Source organism: Nicotiana sylvestris, chromosome 3 (assembly GCF_000393655.2).
Source record: "Nicotiana sylvestris chromosome 3, ASM39365v2, whole genome shotgun sequence".
NCBI classification, from domain to species: Eukaryota; Viridiplantae; Streptophyta; class Magnoliopsida; order Solanales; family Solanaceae; genus Nicotiana; species Nicotiana sylvestris.
In genome coordinates this window covers 43,387,179-43,406,450 of record NC_091059.1, presented here as the reverse complement: position 1 = coordinate 43,406,450, position 19,272 = coordinate 43,387,179, and the positions used below count along the sequence as shown (strand labels likewise).

Genomic DNA, 19,272 nt, shown 5'->3' with positions numbered 1-19,272 from the left:
AGAATCACTAAGTGTGACTTTAAACTTCCCGTACGTGGAAATATTCACAAATTATTGTCTACTAACTTACGTAATTATTTATAATTTATTTTTAAATAATCTGATAAACATACTTATGACAATCATCCCATGAATTGAAGTTTCATAGCAACACCAATAACAGCAGAAGAAAGAAGAAGAAGAAAACGAAGGAGGAGAAGGAGGTTGAAGTTGTTTAAAAAGTGGGTACATATTAAAACTTTTTAAAAAAATAGGTATAAGTTTTTTGTTAGCAAAATAAATTTAGCCCATTTTGATAACGGCAAAAACATATTTGAGCCAACTTTTTTTAAAAAATAAATTAAAACCATTTCATAGTATAGTTTAGGGGCAAATTTTGATTTGTTCCTACTTAAATAATACTATCACAGAGTATGAAACTACGAGACGCACGGAGTCCAGTTAATTCTGCCGAATAATTCGCGCCTGCATCAAAATTCTGGGGAAAAAGACAAAAAAATCTGAGCGAGGCGCGCGATGTGCAGTGTGCTTCCCCCAAACTGAAAAAGTAACAAGGAGCCGGCATCGGAATTCACGAATTGCACCTCATTTCTCCTCCATTATCCTCTTTGACACATTCTTATTACAATTTTCCTATTAAATCTATAATAATAATATCCACTACCGCATTCGTGAATTCTTTTGGCTCCGTCACATTTCCATTTTCCTCCAGGTCCCTGATCCAGCCGATCGGGCCCTTTCCAGTTTTGATTTTGCCTATTATTTCCTGATCTAGTTGTCATTTCTTTAAATTTTTTTGGTTCATTCTGTTGACATAATTATTTCTAAAAATGGAGTCATTGATTGAGCTATGTGATTTAATCGCACAAAACCCAGCTCAATTCGCAGAGAAATTAGCATGGATATGCGGCAGATGCCCTCCAGCAGAAGCCTTACTCGTTGGATCTTCTCCTAGGGTTTCAAGGTCTCAACTCAATGCCATACTCGCCGTTGCACGATTCCTCTCCAAATGTCCTAACCATTCGGATGAAATGCCCAAATCCCTCGTTCTCGCGTTCTATCGTTCAATTCCTTCCTCTTTTAACCCGCACTTTTGGCCTCAATCCCTTACAAACGACTCAATTGTTTCATTTTTCCGTGATCTTTTGGAATATATTTGTAAAGCATGTGAATTGTCTCCGGAATTTTCTGCCGACGTAGCTAGATTCACGGGGGATATTGTGACATCGGCTTTAGGTAACAGGAGTGGAGATTTGGGGATTTCGAAGGCAGTTTTGAAAGCAATGTGTTATTATTTCCCTCCTATTGTTCCTTCTGATGCTAATAAGTTGGTTTCGGGTCTGCTCGAGCAGTTTGATAATTTTGTCCCTAGCTCTCCCCGAGAGCTGCTTGGAACTTCTTCCTCTCATAGTTCACCTATGAGCGTTAGCAATATAGATTTGTTAGGTGGAAGTAGTGGTGGTGGGTACAATGATGGAGATGGCAGTGCAGAGAAACAACGAGCCATTGCCTCATTCGAAGAGGAGCCACTTGATAGCATTGAGAAAAGAGAAATGGCTTTGAAATTGATAGGAAATGTCCTGGGAAAAGTCTCTATTGAGGCCAATCTATTGGATAATGTTAGAGGTATCGTAAAGCAGCAATTTCAGTCGATGGTAGCATTTTTAAAGGTAAACATTTCAAGATACTGCTGTTTATTCAGTTTAATATATGTGGTGAATTTTTGGTCTTTAGGATAATAGCTGCATTGTTGCGGAAAAAGGGTTGGTTTAAATTGTAGTTTATTCTGTTTAATTATCCGTGGTGCCTTTTCTTCAGAGTAGAAATTGCATGTTACTAGAAAGCATGGTGTAATTGCAGTTTATTTCAATAAATGTGTGGTTTATTGCTCGTTAGAAGAGAAGATGGAAAAGTTAGTGAAAAGGATGGTCTAATTAACTTGGTTGACTGGCAGATAAGGAAACGTGATTGGTCAGAACAAGGGCAGTCGCTGAAAGTTAGGATCAATGCCAAACTTGCTGTTTATCAAGCAGCAGCCAGATTGCAGATTAAAACTCTTGCATCACTTGATTTGGATGGAAAATCATCAAAAAGATTGTTGCAGGGAGCTCTTGCTTCATTGATAGAGGCTGCAGAGGCATGTTTATTCTCAGTGTGGCGAAAGTTGAGAGCATGTGAAGAGCTATTCCGCTCCTTGCTTTCTGGAATTTCCCATGCTGCTGTTGCTCGTGATGGTCAGATGCTTCGAGTGCTGCTCATTCGGTTTAAGCCTCTTGTGCTGGCGACATGTGCTCAGGTACAACATTCAGCTGCATTAAGTCGCACTTAATGGTTCAATGGTGATTGTAGAATCTAGCATAACTTCTTGATTATGGGTTTTTTCACCACAGGCAGACAGTTGGGGCAGCAACCAGGGGGCCTTGTTTGAAAGCGTGTTGAAGACAAGTTGCGAGATAATTCAGTTTGGATGGAACAAGGATCGATCTCCTGTGGACACTTTTATTATGGGCTTTCCTATTTGTGAAAGGAATCGTTATGAGGAAGAGGTTAGTTTTACCTTGCAGTTTATTGCCCATTTGAATAACTCGCACCCATTTATCATGAGCTAGTGGAAGTAAATGGATGTTTGTTGATGAATCAAGAGGTAGTAAACATTGCCTGTTGTTTGGAGTCGCTAGATAAAATTATTTGCAAGTTAAAGTTGCTAGTCATTTGCTCCGCATGTTGCAAATGGAGCCAATTCTGGAAGGTAGAATGTTGTTAGTATCATTTGTTCTAGTATAAGTCATTTCGGTAATTTTTTCCTGATTAAACTATTATACTGGACATATATGGATAAACACATCTATTACTATGTACAATAACTTCCTATGACTTTTTATTTATTCTTTTTAATTTTGTTTTCTCCTTGACGCACATTAGTAGTCTACAAAAGAAGAATCTGCCATCTGGCTCTTCCTCTTCCTCTTTTTTTTTTTTGATAGGTATAGTAAGAATCTTGTCACAGTAAAACCAGCAATATGAGAGTGCAGGAATATATACAAGCTTTGAATAAAGCAGGCTAAGCCTTAAAAAGCTAAAAAGACTCTATCAAAATGTCTATTTCACATCTTTCCATTTACAACAAGCTAACAACTGTAAGCATTTTTGTGTGTCAAGATTACTCCTTTTTAGCATTTTCAAGGTAAAAGTTCCCACTTTTGTGTGTCAAGATTGCTCCTTTTTAGCATTTTCAGGTTTATTTTTGTGATGTCATATTTACCTCAATGTGCTTGAGAAGCTAGTGTTTTTTCCTTGCAAAATTATGGGTTTTTTTTTGTTACCATTTTATCTACCTAGCTAAGCCTAAACTATAAAAGCAACCTTTTTGGTTATACTGATGAAAAAACAAAAAAAATGTTTCGTCATAATTGATGGCCTGGAATTGAAGGAAGATATTTTTGTGACATTGAACTTTTACTTGGTATATACTCTGTGTATACTCAGTGTGCACTAAATAAAACATGTCAAGTTTAGGGGGGTCACGAGGTATTCTGCCAAAAAAGATTTTCGCTTTTCCTTCCCACATAAAAGTCCTTCCTATGCTGTTGAGCAGCATTTCCACCTTTGATGTCATAGAAATGAGACATTAAGTATGTTTGAAGAGTATCTAGCACACTGCTAATTAATGCCACTCCTTCCCTGTCCCACAAAAACTGGCATTTCCAGGTTGATTGTTTCCTATCAGATTTTTCATGTTGATAACTTGGAGTGGTGAAAACCCTTTTGATTTTATAGATCAGAGATTGTGTCATTGAATCTGTGTTAAAATGTGTGGTGACTTCTGCAGTTCACGTGATCTTACAGTTAATGTAAATTAAGTTCATCTATCTTTCTCCCTCTTAATTTACTCCAGTAGAGTCTAGCTTCCTTGTGCCCCAACTCTAGAGTCTAGCTTCATTGTGTTCTGCTTCAATTACTAGGTCATTATTCAAGCTTTTATCTATTTTTTCTTGAAGTAAAACTGTGTTATCAAGTTTGAGTTCAAGATTAGTCTGTGAGCTTTGTTTTTTCTTAGATTTGGTTGTTTTTTAAGGCCTAAGAACGGACAAGATTGACTTGTGCCTCAAATGTCTGTAATTTTTACAACTGATTGTTGTGTAAGCATCCTCTTTATTTCCCTCAGAAATTTGCTCTTTCTCTATTTTGATAATAAAAAACTGAATGTGCTCTTTCATGTTGCAAGGACAAAACTTTTGGCATTTAATGTCTTGATTAGTGGTTTAATCTGCACTGTTGAGTTTCTGGTTTCTCCTAGGCTCACAGAAGGGAAGGATTTTTCTTGTGAGTCACAGAACCCTTAGAAATTGTGCTAGCTTTTTGAATGCTTGCTTAGGGACCTGTATGTTTGATTTACCTTTAGGAGTTAATTGGTATATCATGTGAAATATTTCGTTTCGTTGTTGTTCGATGTAAATGTTGTGAAAAGTTTGTATCAAAAAAGTTGAGATAGTTACCAATCAAAAAAATATAATTTATCAAAAATTCTGTCTTATCACATTCATTTTCCTTCAATTCTATTTGATCCTGCTATATAAATAGGAACACTTTAGGTCAACCTAGTACCATTATATTTCTTTGTTCCATACTTGTTATGTACTAGTCAATTAAATCGGTTGAATTATTGTTCATATTGAAAGGAGTCAAGACTGATAAGGAATTGTTTAATGATTCCCTCTCAAAAAAAGAAGAAGAAGATATGTTACCAATAAAAGAAGTTGAAAATAGTTTACTCATCAAAGAAAATAATCGAAGTTAGTTTTCGTTTGATCTGAGAAAATCTCTTGGTTTTCTTCTTGACATTTGCTGATGATAAAGTATTGAAATCTAATACTTTTATAGCTTATATGCATCCATTTACATTGAAGTTTGCTTGTTATCCGGCTTTACAGGCTGCAAAACCTATAGCTGAAGTATAGATTTTTTTTTGTTTTTTATTTATTTATTGTTTTTTCAATTTTTTTTAATTACATAGGGATAGGGGAAGGGGAAATGGGGGCGAGGATTACATGGTGGGGAATTGAACCTTCACCAACAAGGTGAAAGTTCAGGTAGCCAGCCAACTGAGCTATAGCTTTGGAATATCTAAGTTTCTGCAAGTAGAGGTTTGAAATCACAGTTTGATGAGCAAATTCATAGTTGTGCCATTAGACAAGCATCTTTCTGGTTGGCCTGTGACAAAATAGTATTTATTCCCTTAACAATCTAAAAAAACATTCACTAAATATCCTCTCCTTTTCCAATAAATGCTTTATATTCATGAAATACTTCTACAAACCAAGGTGTGGGAATCTCGTCGAATATGGTAACACCCACCTAAGAGGCTTACATGTATTTGCATTTTTTCATAGAGGACATATTGCTTAATTCTCTTAGTGTTTCTTTATTAGTCTCTGTTTTGATTATATTATTTGCAAATGCCTACTTTTCCAGGTAGAGAAGGAGAAGCAGGCAGCTCCTTCCCTGCAGTTGAACGTTATAAGGTTACTAGCTGATCTGAATTCTTCAGTTAAGAGGCCTGAAATTGTGGATATGATATTGCCTAAATTCATTGAAAGTTTAGAGGAGCGTGATGCATCAATACCAGGCTTATTGAGACTCCGAGTATGAAAATCTCTTTTCATCACAAACCTAGTGCAGTATCTCTGCAAAATTTACTCAAGTTTTGAAAGCCTTTACTCTGTTAACTGAGCTAATTGAATCACTTTCTGAGTTTCTCAACCTGTTTTTGTTGAGCTGCTGCAGCTTCTTGATGCTGTTGCTCGTATGGCAAGTTTAGGTTTTGAGAAATCCTACCGTGAAGCTGTTGTTCTGATGACAAGGAGTTACTTAAGTAAGCTTGCTGCTGTTGGCTCAGCTGAAAGTAAGACCACAGCCCCAGAGGCCACAACAGAGCGTGTTGAGGTGGGCTCATGGTGTTTTTATCATATTATAGCAGTTAATTATCACCATCTCTTATTGATCGATTGCTCACATGTTCAATCACATTCTAGACACTTCCCGCAGGATTTCTTCTGATTGCCAGAGACTTGACTACTCCTAAGTTGCGTACAGACTACCGTCAACGTTTGCTATCCCTGTGCTCAGATGTGGGCTTGGCTGCAGAGTCAAAAAGCGGAAAGTAGGTTTTTGTAATGTTGGCTGAGAATGTGCTTTACTGGAGTGTTTCTGGATGAACTCAGGGACTGTATTTTGCAGGAGTGGAGCAGATTTTCTTGGGCCTCTCCTTCCTGCCGTGGCTGAGATATGTTCAGATTTTGATCCTACTGTAGACGTTGAACCTTCACTCTTGAAGTTGTTTAGAAACTTGTGGTTCTATATTGCTCTCTTTGGGTTAGCTCCTCCATTACAGAACCTTAATGGCATGGCAAAGTTAGTATCAACGACTCTAAACAGTGTTGGTAGCATGGGAGCAATTGCACTTCAAGCGGTGAGTGGTCCATACATGTGGAGTGCTGATTGGTCCTCTGCTGTCCAACGCATTTCTCAAGGAACCCCACCACTTGTAAGTTTGGTTCTGACTTAGAAGTTCAGCGTCTCATAAAAGTTTGTTATCATCTTCTCCTAGAATGTTACTTCTTATGTTGAAATTGCTGCCTTGTTGCAACTATTGTAGGTCAATCTCGAGAAACATGTTAAGAAAATGCTTAAGATGTTGCACCTGTAGGTGCATTCCTATGTCATGTGTGCTACATATTTTCATCCCAACATAGTAGTTTAGCGGTTTTCCTAGTAATTCCTCTTGCTCATTTAGCTCTAATATTTTGCTCTTTTTCTTCTTCTTCCTTGATTAAGACGCGGTTCATTTTGGAAAACCTACATCACAACAACATGAACAGAAAAAAGGTTCATTTTGCCGATCCATTTCATTTCAATGCACAACGTATCCGGCGTTACGCAGGATTCGGGGAAGGACCGCACCCTAAGGGTGTGATGTAAATAGTCTAACCTAATACAAGCATTAGTGGCTGTTTCCACAGCTCGAACCCGTGACTTGTAGCTCACATGGAGACAACTTTACCATTGCTCCAAGGCACCCCTTCTCCAAGGCCCCCCTTCATCCATTTCATTCCAATATTCGTAAATAATTTATCTGTTTAGGCAAATTAAAGGTTTTCTAAGTTAGGATTCTCTAAATCTCACACTTATTCCTACCAAACCTAGTGTAACTTAAAGAACAATAAGAACTAAGTCTAAATCAAACTAGTTGATGTTGCAGGATCCTTGCTTAAAAGTTGTTAGTTGTTAGCTAAGTTAGCATTAATTCTGATAGATTAAAGTTCTTTTGAGGCTAATTCTCTCAACGTGATTTTGCACTTCGCACTGTCTCCTTTTAGTACCTTCAATTATTGTACTGTCATGCTTAGGAACGGCATATTGGATCTCTACTTAGGATATGATCAAACCATCTCAGACGACTTTCTCTCAATTTATCTTCTATTTGTGCTACTTGCACCCTCTATCTGATGTGATTGTTTTTAACCTTGTCTAATTTTGTATGATTGTATATTCATCTTAACATTTGCATTTTCTTGGAGTAAAGTGGAGATCTTAACACTTCAACAGAAAAAGTAGAGATCTTAACACTTGCATTTCGACAACACTTATTTGAGGCATAATATTCACTTTCATATACATTGCCTGTTTCACAACTGTTCTATAGAACTTATCTTTTATCTTTTGCTTTATTAGGTATCTTCATAATTTACAACGCATAACAATCTTCCATTTGGACCATTCCTATTTTAGGTCTGTATTATGCCATTCCTTTAGAGCACTAAGTCTAGATATCCGAATTTTCTGTAAATAGGCATAGCAATTCCGTCCAATCTTATTTTATCTTCGTTCTTCTTATGGGCCTACAGTTCAAAAGCGCGCTTAAGCCCTGAAGCGAGGCTCAAAACATGTTGGGCGCTTCGTCTCGCTTAGCGAGATCTTAAGTGTTTTCATTAAGGCTTTAAGATATACTTTTCCTTTCCAATGAGCGTAATTCTGAAGAGGCGACACTAAACAATTGATATTTCATTTTATCGTAAATTTTCTTCAATTTCATTGTCCATATATTTGGTATTCATGCTTATAAATATTAGTCTTGGATAACACACACACATATACAGGGGCGTACACAAGAATTTGGTAAGCGGTGTCGAAATTTATAGAGGAACTGGAATATAAATTTGATTATCATCCTTTTAGACAAGAAATAGCCTCAGTCTATTGATTTTGTTGAGTCTTAAGTTATAAAAGGTCCCGAGTTCAATTCTACTTCATCACAATTTTTAACCACAAAGGCTCTCTCAAATATTTGCAAAAAAAAAATGTACTAGTTGAGGTTTGAACCTTTGACCTCTTAGAGCAAAATCAAGCACATAACCAACACACCAAGACACAATTTATGTCAAGTGGGGTCATTTTTTCCTACTTATCCATTTTCGTACATTATTAATACATATATTTAGTAAAATTATCCAACGCTTCGGTAAGCGTGCATATATATATATATATATATATATATATATATATATATATATATATATATATATAGTTTTTCTCCATTTGCGCCTTTCTTTATGAAAGCTCGCACTTTATTGCGCTTTGCGCTTAAAGCCCCACCAGACCTTAGAGCTTTTTTTGCGCTTTTCGCCTTTGATAACACTGGCCTAAACTTGTTGTTCATGTATTATGTTTACTTTTACTTATTCTAAACTACTTACTCTCTAAAGTAGTTCTCCACAGTATTCCCTAGCTAGTTTGTGAGTTAACACAATATCACCTGCAAATTGTATATAATGAATATCATCCAGTATGCTATCAAGATACTAGTGGTTAATTCATGCATAACTGGGCTAAAACAAGTATCAGTTCAAGGTAGATCCTTGGTGTAAATCCTATGCTATGAGAAACATTTCTCACTATTCTCACACGTGACAACTTGCTCTTAAATATCTTTTACAGTAATTACATATTTGGTATGAGTTCCTTTTTTTCAAGACACCCACCAAAAGACCTTTCATAGCACTTTATCATATCTATTTTTTATCTATGTCAATGAGTAGCACATGGAGATCCTTCTTCGTCTCTCTATAAACTTTCATCAATCTTCAATAATATATCTTTGGTTGTAGTTCTGCTTAGACACAAAACCAAACTTGTCGCTTATCACATTTGCAGTGTTCTAATGTCTCCAAGGCTACACTCTGTCGTTCTTTACTGAAGTTTCATCATAGACTCAGTTTATATCTAGTTGGTTCACACAACTTTGAACATCTCATTTGTTTTATAGTCAGAACCAAGGTACTCTTGTCCACTTGTTTGGCATCTTTTCACTTCTTAATATAATAACATTGAATAACTTGGTTAGTTATGGTATTCCGACATCCCAAAGGCACTTCCAAACCTTTATACGGATACTATTTGGGTTTATCACAAGCCTTTCTAACCCTAATATATTTCGTGACATCCTTGATCCTTTACTTTAGCACATCTAATTATATGAATGTAGCTAAGGTTTCTAGAAAAACCTGTCATTAGACGATTTTTATATGAGCATGTCTTGTGATTGTGTTCTTCAATTTCTTGCCCTCAGGGCTATGGTCAAGTGGTAAGATTGCATCCCGTGATTTGTGGATTAGGTGCACAATACGTGTTTGAACTTGCGGCAGACAAAAGCCTGGTATTTAAGTCGAGAAAGGTAGAGTGGCGGCCCCACCATCTATCGAATTTTGGATCAAGGGCCACCGGGCCTCGGGGATTTCTTGGTTATCAAAAAAATAAAGTTCCTCGAGTTCTCATTACATAAGTTTCTTATATGGCTGTCTCTTTTGTTTTGGTCCTTTTGACCGACCGGAAAGAACTGCAGTATTGGTGCATTTACTTCCAAACCGAAAATAAGGATATCACATGTCTAAAGATAACTTAATTATCCACATGTTTGATATTTTTCTTGATCTCAATTAGTGTTATCAAAGGCGAAAAACACAAAAAAACTCTAAGGCCCGTTGGGGCTTTAAGCGCAAAGCGCAAATAAAGTACGAGCTTTAATGAAAAAAAGCGCAACTGGAGAAAAAGTAAAAATATGTATATGTAGTCCATGACCAATAATTATAAGCATGAATAACAAATATATGAACAAACAAATTGAAGAAAAAATAACGATAAAGTGAAATATCAATTATCCATCGTTGCATTTTTAAGATTACACTCATTGGCAAGGAAAAATATGTCTGAGAGCCTTGATGAGACACTGAAGCGCCCGCAAAGCGAGGCGAAACGCTCAACATGTTTTGAGCCTCGCTTTAGGGCTCTCAATTATTTGAGAAGGGAGGGATCAATGTTGTTAAAAGCCATTGCTTCGTCGCTTGAATCGGTGAAATGAAGGCTTGTCGTCTGATGAGGGAAGCCATGCGCTTCATAGAAGTTTGTGCTTCAAACAATGATGCACAAAGTGATCCCAACAAAAAATTGTTGGTTTTTTGAATCTCAACTTTGAGAAGCTGGATTACTATCAACATTATTGCATACTGGATGCCAGAAGTAGTTATATTAATTGTCTTCTCAAAAATTGGTTATATTAATTATGATATTATTATAGTACTAAACTGATATATGTTTATTTTTTTATATTTTGTAAATTGTACAACTCACTTCAAGGAAGCCTTCGCTTCACTTCTCGCTTTAATCATATAGTTTTTGTCCGCTTTTAGCTTTTAAACCACAATGACACACAAAGTGATCCCAACAAAAAATTGTTGGTTTTTTGAATCTCAACTTTGAGAAGCTGGATTACTATCAACATTATGCTTCAAACAATGATACACAAAGTGATCCCAACAAAAAATTGTTGGCTTTTTGAATCTCAACTTTGAGAAGCTGGATTACTATCAATATTATTGCATACTGGATGCCAGAAGTAGTTATATTAATTGTCTTCTCAAAAATTGGTTATATTAATTATGATATTATTATAGTACTAAACTGATATATGTTTATATTTTTATATTTTGTAAATTGTACAACTCACTTCAAGTAAAGCGAAGTTTATATTTTGTAAATTGTACAACTCACTTCAAGGAAGCCTTCGCTTCACTTCTCGCTTTAATCATATAGTTTTTGTCCGCTTTTAGCTTTTAAACCACTGTGAGGGATGTGATATGTGGAGAAAAAGAGACTAGAAAGATTATATGGGTTGTTCTTGTTATTTACTTCAAGGTGGTATAGTTTATCCTACTCACAAGCCATAACTTCAAAAGTAACAGGCCAATAAATGTGCGATTTCTTTTCGTCTTGAATCTTGTAATATTTCTCGTTTCATGTTAATAATGTAATTCGTTTAACCAAATAGTTTATATAAGGTGTCTAAGACGTGCTGTTTACCAGGTTGTGAGCTCCGTGAAGTGGCTTGAAGATGAGTTGGAACTTAATGCTCTTCATAACCCAGGTAGTCGGCGTGGTAGTGGCAATGAGAAAGCCGCCGTTAGCCAAAGAACTGCTCTTTCTGCTGCTTTAGGAGGGCGTATGGAAGTTTCAGCGATGAGCACAATTTCCGGTTTGTTGAATTTCTTCGTGTTCGGATTTGGTTTGAGAAGGAAATCAAGTTCTTAATGAATTTTAATTGTTTTGGAGATGTTCTTTGCTTAGATACAAATGATGATCGAGATGTTTCTAGGCTTCACAGATAATTTTTATTTGGCCTTTACAGGTGTCAAGTCAACTTATCTACTTGCTGTAGCGTTTTTGGAGATCATACGGTTTAGTAGTAACGGTGGGATTCTCAGTGTGGGCCCTAATTCAACAGCTTCTAGAAGTGCATTCAGCTGTGTCTTCGAATACTTAAAGAGTCCTGGTCTCACGCCGGCTGTCTCACAGTGCTTGACTGCAATTGTTCACAGGGCTTTTGAAACAGCAGTAGCGTGGCTGGTACTTATAACTTTCTGCTATGTCTTGCTGTACACACTAATCACTTGCAGTTATAAGGTTATAAATTACCAGGATATCTAAATTTTCTTAAAACGGGTACTGTAATATGATGGTTGAAGGATACCAGAAATGCAAGTTAAGTGAAAGAAACAGAATGCACAAATCATCGAGAATTCATAGAACTAAATGAAAAATATTGTTGAATACCAAATGCAGTGAAACAAAAAAGAACAGTTAAACTGTATATTTTCAGAGTGTGATAGGTTTGTTTACTTAAACATTTTAACTTATATCTATAAAATTCAGCATTCATCTTTGTATACATCTTGTTTGTATTTTTAACTTATGTGCAATAATGTTCTGTATTCAGCTTTGTTTACAATTTATATGTGTATCTTGTACGTTAAATATCCTTTGCTGTGTGTGTTTCCCATATGGATATTTTAATAACTGTCTTCCTTTCTCTCTTTACGAATTTGTTAGCTTCCAATTTCTGTCTTCGAAACAATTTAGCCCCTCGTTTTGTTTGCAAAATTCTCAATTGCCTAAATAATATGTTGTTTTCATTGTTGTTTTCTCTTTCTGAACGAGTTCAGACCAAAACTGCTGATTATTTTGCTTCTTATTGGTTATTGCATTTCACCATCATATGCATCAAACGGCGTAGCCTATTTCCATCTAGAATCTTTAGGGGATTGCGTGGGAATTTATCGTAGAAAATAGGGATAAGGGGCATTCTTTTTGCATCTGGAGGCAAATGCGTATATCTGTACTCGACTTAGAGCATTTTAAGTTTCTTTAGCTGAAGACGAACATTTTGAAACTGTTATGGACAAAGTTCGTCACATTAGAAATCAACTTTGAACTGTATAGCATCCCTTTTTAGTTACTTTTTCTTAGTGAAAAAGCTAATGGAGATCATAGTTTTTAAACAAACATAAATTGCTGATCCTCTTCTCTTGCCTCCCCATTCAGTTTCTTGTCTTTTTTGTCTTTTTACATTAAGGTCATAAGATCCCAGTAACTTGCTGCAGGAGGATAGGATGTCTGAGACTGGACCTGAAGCAGAGTATAGGGAATCTACGTTGTCCACACATGCCAGTTTCCTTGTAAAAAATTTGTCTCAAAGGGATGAGCATATACGAGATATCTCAGTCAATTTGCTGAATCAATTAAGAGATCGCTTTCCTCAGGTGGTGTTTCACTGCTGCTTGTACTGAGTGTCAAATTTGTTTTACTTTGCTTGTTGCCATTGGTTGATACTAACGGTTAAATAATTTATTGGCTTGCAGATTTTGTGGAATTCTTCTTGTCTAGATTCACTGTTGTTTTCTGTGCACAATGATCCACCTTCATCTGTAGTCAATGATCCTGCTTGTGTTGCTACTATTCGCTCTTTGTACCAAAGGACTGTTCGCGAATGGATAATTGTTTCACTTTCACAGGCTCCTTGTACTAGTCAGGGGCTTCTTCAGGTTCTTTATTCCATCAGTTTCGAGTTTCATGACATGCTGTATCACTTTTTTTTCCCTCCGTATTACATTTTTCAAGTATGTTTGTTCGTCTATGTTCATTTTCTTGTGCATATGCTCTTGCTAAGGGATTGATGCACTTTGCTTAGAGTGCAAAATGAATATTTGGGTCCCTCTCTCCGCTACAATACATGCTGTCAAAATATTATTTTGTTGGAAAAACATCACTAGCCTTTAACATTGGTAAACACATTGTCTTTTTTATGTAGGAGAATATTTTGTGTGCAGATGGTATTTTAGCTTTATTTAGTAACGAAGTTTAAAATGTCAGATACCTTTTTGCCGAAAGATCTGAATTTGCGTGGTTTGTACAGATGTACTGGATTTTTACCTTCTTTGCTATCCTTTTACACTTTCTATTTTACATACTATTAGCTAGTCTCTCTTTCCTTGCTTCAGGAAAAGCTTTGTAAAGCAAACACTTGGCAAAAATCACAGCCTACAGCAGAAGTTGTTTCTCTCTTATCCGAGATAAAAATTGGTACTGGTAAAAATGATTGTTGGACCGGAACAAAAACAGCAAATATTCCTGCTGTTATGGCTGCAGCAGCTGCAGCATCTGGAGCAAAATTAAAATTGACGGAGGCGTTTAATTTAGAGGTGCTCAGTACTGGTATGATCAGTGCAACTGCGAAGTGTAATCATGCTGGAGAAATTGCTGGGATGAGAAGGTTATATGAGAGTATTGGTAGCCTTGATCGGCCAGCATTGGGTCCCGGTGATATGGTGGATAATTTGCAGCCAAAACCTGAGTCCTTTTCTGAGGTTTTACTTACAAAGTTTGTCCGACTGCTGCAGAAATTTGTTAATACTGCAGAAAAAGGGGAAGAAGTGGATAAGTCATCATTCCATGAAACTTGTTCTCAAGCAACTGCTTTGCTTCTCTCTCATCTGGTATAGAAAGTTTCTAATTCCTACCAGTCTTTGCTTTCTTAGGCTGGGATGAAACTTTCTTTTTTCTCCCCTTAAATTTTCTTTATCGCTTTACATGTTACCTATTTGCTGTTGTCCACAGGGTTCAGATACTAAATCAAATGTAGAAAGCTTTTCACAACTTTTACGTCTTCTTTGCTGGTGCCCAGCTTATATATTGACATCTGATGCCATGGAGACTGGTGTATTTATTTGGACATGGTTGGTTTCAGCTGCTCCTCAACTGTGTTCTCTGGTACTTGCTGAGCTTGTCGATGCATGGTTGTGGACAGTCGACACAAAGCAAGGTCTTTTTGCATCTGAAGTTAGGTGTAGTGGACCTGCTGCTAAATTAAGGCCTCACCTGGTTGCCGGGGAGCCAGAAGCACCACCTGAAAAGGATCCCGTTGATCAAATATTTGCCCACAAACTATGGCTTGGGTTTTTCATTGATCGTTTTGAGGTGATTATCAATGTTTTAATGCTTTCACTCTCTTAGCTGCTCCCTATGAACCAATGCGATAATCAAACATACACTGATCTATTGTCCACCCAAAAATGGTTAGGTTAGAGATGATGTTACAGTACAGTTGGCCTATCACTTATTTGAAATTTAATTAGATGAATATGTCAATATGATGTTTTGCTTCAATCATAATACTCAAGTACTAGGGTTTCGAGTTAAATAGATGTGATTTTCCATGGCAAATTAGCAATACCTACTTCACAATATTGGTGTCTTTAGCTGTTGTTTCTCTCTTTCATCATATTTTCGTCTGGTATAACTTTTACAAGTATCTTCCAGCACTTGTAAGAGAGGACCCTCGTTGGTTTCCTCCCTCACCAATTTCTCGCACTAATGCTGTTTCTATGTAGAGTACTATGATAGAGGAGTACTTGGCTTGTTGAATCTGTGTTTGGATTAGTTGGACTGTGGTGATGCCGTGGTAAAACAACTACTATAATTTTTTCTACTAACTTCATCACAATTGAAATGATTATATTTTCTGTTCCTTGACGGCTTCTCAGTTTTTGCTCTTTGACTTCTTGCAACACTCTTTTTCCAGACTGTCAATAGTTGTCTATGAAACATGGCTTAAACCATACATTGAAAAATAAACAAACAACAAACCTTTTTTGTGAAAAAGCTGCCTTTATGTTCTCTTGAAAATGTTGCTAAAACAATCATTGTTTCAGCCTTTTGATTCTCTTAAATGTATTTCATAAATGTTCAAGTTGTAGTTTTTTTTTTGTTTTGAAAAACTTGTCTTTGCAGGTTGTTCGACATTTTAGTGTTTCACAGCTTTTACTTTTAGGGAGGTTGTTGCAAGGAACCACCAAACTACCTTGGAACTTTTCTTCCCACCCTGCTGCTACTGGCACATTTTTCACCCTGATGCTACTTGGGCTGAAGTTTTGCTCGTGCAAGTCACAGGGTAATTTGCAAAACCTCAGGGCTGGGCTTCAGCTTCTGGAAGACAGAATATATAGGTAAAAACTTATGAGCTTGCATTTAATTGGACTGATATGCTTGCCTGCATTGTGAATACAGGCATGGAATGCGTAGTGGAAGTTCCTTGCTCATCATTTCTGACTGATAGCTTGCTAATAGACATTAAGTTGCTCGCAAACATATGTCTATTTGTTTATGGAAGTTTATCTCAATGGATTCAATATGTTTCATTCGACTAGGCCTTATTTAGGAGTATGCTGATTTGCTGATGCATTCAACCATTTGGTGATGTTCAATTACAGGGCTTCATTGGGGTGGTTTGCTCACCAACCTGAGTGGTATGATATGAATAAGAACCTTGCCCTGAGTGAGGCACAATCCGTTTCTATGTTTGTCCATCATCTTTTGAATGAGCAATTAGATACTCCCCAACTTGATTCCAGAGGACGGGCACTGGAAAATGGAAACTCTTTGAATGATGTGGTGAGATAATCATAATCGAGGCGCTGGAAACTTTGGTTCTTACATCATTTGTGAAAATTTTTGTGCCTAAAATATCTTTATTTTTTGTCGTGGGAACAGTTTCTTTTCTCTAATTGCAAACAATTGTTTATGGTCCTTGTGCTCTTTTTTGAACTTAATGATGCTCACAGAGAGATCAATACCATCCCATTTGGGGCCAAATGGAGAGCTACACTGTTGGAAGGGAGAAGCGGAAACAGTTGCTTCTGATGTTATGCCAGCATGAAGCTGACAGACTTGATGTCTGGGCACAACCTACTGTCAAGTAACGCACAATGATTACTGATTGTTTTTCTCCCTGTTTTAACTTCTTTTAATGTGGTTGTCACTATTGTTATTAATTCTTCCAACATCAGGGAGATCACTTCACGTCTTAAAATCAGCTCCGACAAATGGGTCGATTTTGCTCGAACTGCCTTTTCTGTGGATCCTCGGATAGCTTTGTGTCTGGCTGCAAGATTTCCTACAAATAATCATCTGAAGACTGAAGTAACACAGTTGGTGCAAGTATGTCTTTCATTCCCACTTATCATATCCTTCGGTTTTCTATTAAACCCTGAATGAATGTGCCTGAATGGTACGCATTTTAAGAGAGAATAAAGATGACTTGAAACAGAAATTGCGTATGAAGTTGACTTTAGGATGATGAAGATTGCCTTATTTGTCTATTTTGTTGAAATTTTTATGCAAAAGCGCCTAAAATAAGGGCCTTGGTGAATCACACGACAAACATTCTCAAGTAACTTTTGCTTCATAACTAGTTTCAATAATATGGTGGCTGTTCTCTGTAACAAATTTTCTGACCAGGAAATAGAAAGATGTCCCTAATGATTTTTTAATTATCATCTTTTCCTTTTGAGTGGAGACTGAAATTTTCTACACCTTAAAGAAAGGTTATGATGCTTTAATTAGACCAAAGTTGCCACCTCAATCAGATGTTCAATACATTTTTCTTAACAAAAAAGATGGAGGAATGCTTCCTGTAGAATATGCTTGTAAGATATGGCTTGGTATCATCTTTTTTCTGAGAAGTAAAGTTTTATTTGTATAAGCATGGAGAAGATGCCACATTACAAAATATTTATGTAGGATGTCGCTCCTATTTAACAGACAAGGAGTTGATGAAGTCCATTTTGATAAGACTAGAGTTGAAGTTGATCCGAAATATTGGATGAAGTTCTGCTTCCTTGCATTTCCGACAAACATGTTCACTCTCTAATTGAAAAAAATGCTCTCAGGCACACTACCCAAGGTTTTTCTCTTTCCTACTTCTTAGGATCGTAGAACTACTTTTCTCTGGTGTTTCATCTCATCGGAATCCTTTCATCTGTCCCTTAAGCTGAAGCTGAGTTTTCACCCACTGTGATCTCTGTTTAGAACTTTTTTCCGTTTTTCTTTAAGTTAAGATCTTTTTTGAAAAACTTTCTCTGACTCATATTTTTCTTTCCGGCGACTACGGCAGCGGAGGGACTGTGTTTTATACCAATCATTTACGCGATTGCTTATAAACTTGGTTTACGCAGCTTCATTATAGAGAATAGAATATACTTTACAGCGCGGGGGGGGGGGTAAATCTTATGATATAACGGAAAAGCATATGGATGGAGAATCGTGGTCTGAATGGGTTGAGCGCACGAGAAACCTGATGAGAAGAATGACTTTCAGTAGAAAAATTCTTTTGTGGTTATGTGATTTATTGCATAAAGCTTCTGAAAGAAAGGGTAATGTCTCTAATAGGTGGAGGACCAGGGATCATTTATTCAACTTTTATTGCTCACAGAAATACAACAGTTACGGGAGATTTATTAGTATTGTTTCTGTACGTGGGGAAAGCAGAGCAGTTGTTATTCTACCTGAAGTTGAATTAAATGCAAGGTGGGGAGAGAGAGCCTCTAAAATAGAAAGGTTCATTCACAGAAACTTTCGCTTTACAAGAGCAATAGAGGTTCCAAAATTACATAATGATTTTGCTCATACTCTACGCTCAACCAAATGGTCAGAATCAAATGCCAACATCAGAGTTATTCAACCAGAAAGCAGCCCTATCAAAATTGCTGCTTCAATGCCAACAGACAAAAGTCTTTTGAATAGGTGCATCGTCGGCAAGTTCTCGAAAGAACTAGATTTAATTCCCTCATGCACAGAGGTTCGAAGATGGGTAAACAACAAGTGGAGTAATGCCATTGGAGTCTATGAACTGAATGGACTACAATTTCTTTTCGAATTCCCAACCAGAAGGATGGCGGAACAGTCTATGGAGGAAACCTAGAGATGGAAGAATGCTACTCTATTTCTGAGTTGGTGGTCCCCGACAGTAGCTTGTTATCCTTCTGAAACAAAATTCGACTGGATCTGGGTGAGGATTCTCGGACTTCCATTACATCTATGGTCATCAGAAACCATGAAAGCTATCAGAGAAAAATGTGGTGGATGGATTGAGACGGAGGAAGAGACGCAACTGCGAAATCACATGAGATGGGCTCGTATCAAAGTTAAGGGACCGGCTGAAAAGATCCCTAGAGTCGTAGAAGTAGAAGGAGGAATGCTTTTTTCCTTGCCGTTGTGGAGTGAAATTCCGACGATTGTGAAAGTTTTCCAAGAAGATGCAGTAGTGGAAGTACGGCCTAAGTTTTGTGATGATATAGTTACAAGCCCTATTTTCATAAAAGAGAGTTCTAGGCATGTGGGCTCAGTAACAGGGCCCTTTAATTCAAAAGTTGACAGTTGTATCCCAGGTAACTGATATACAAAGGCTGACAGGCGTTCTTGGATGCACAGTTGGAACTCTTCCTACAACCTACGTAGGTATGCCATTGGGTTCTAAAAACAAGTCGTTAGACATTTGGAGTGGGCTGTTAGAAAGATGTGAGAAAAGATTGGCTAAGTGGAAAAGCCAGT

General features: G+C 37.0%; 1 protein-coding gene across 1 annotated transcript in view; it reads left to right on the top strand.

Moving 5' to 3' along the window:
* The first annotated feature begins 419 nt into the window (after positions 1 to 419).
* Positions 420 to 19,272, top strand: part of LOC104243045 (phosphatidylinositol 4-kinase alpha 1) — a 34,564-nt gene continuing 15,711 nt past the window's right edge. The window contains exons 1-17 of the mRNA XM_009798170.2: positions 420 to 1,670; positions 1,955 to 2,296; positions 2,391 to 2,546; positions 5,473 to 5,643; positions 5,785 to 5,943; positions 6,033 to 6,160; positions 6,238 to 6,544; positions 11,416 to 11,584; positions 11,738 to 11,955; positions 12,990 to 13,148; positions 13,248 to 13,430; positions 13,887 to 14,381; positions 14,503 to 14,862; positions 15,676 to 15,890; positions 16,155 to 16,335; positions 16,506 to 16,639; positions 16,731 to 16,881. Coding sequence (XP_009796472.1) covers positions 831 to 1,670; positions 1,955 to 2,296; positions 2,391 to 2,546; positions 5,473 to 5,643; positions 5,785 to 5,943; positions 6,033 to 6,160; positions 6,238 to 6,544; positions 11,416 to 11,584; positions 11,738 to 11,955; positions 12,990 to 13,148; positions 13,248 to 13,430; positions 13,887 to 14,381; positions 14,503 to 14,862; positions 15,676 to 15,890; positions 16,155 to 16,335; positions 16,506 to 16,639; positions 16,731 to 16,881 — 4,368 coding nt within the window. The 5' untranslated portion in view covers positions 420 to 830. The remainder of the gene's footprint in view (positions 1,671 to 1,954; positions 2,297 to 2,390; positions 2,547 to 5,472; positions 5,644 to 5,784; positions 5,944 to 6,032; positions 6,161 to 6,237; positions 6,545 to 11,415; positions 11,585 to 11,737; positions 11,956 to 12,989; positions 13,149 to 13,247; positions 13,431 to 13,886; positions 14,382 to 14,502; positions 14,863 to 15,675; positions 15,891 to 16,154; positions 16,336 to 16,505; positions 16,640 to 16,730; positions 16,882 to 19,272) is intronic.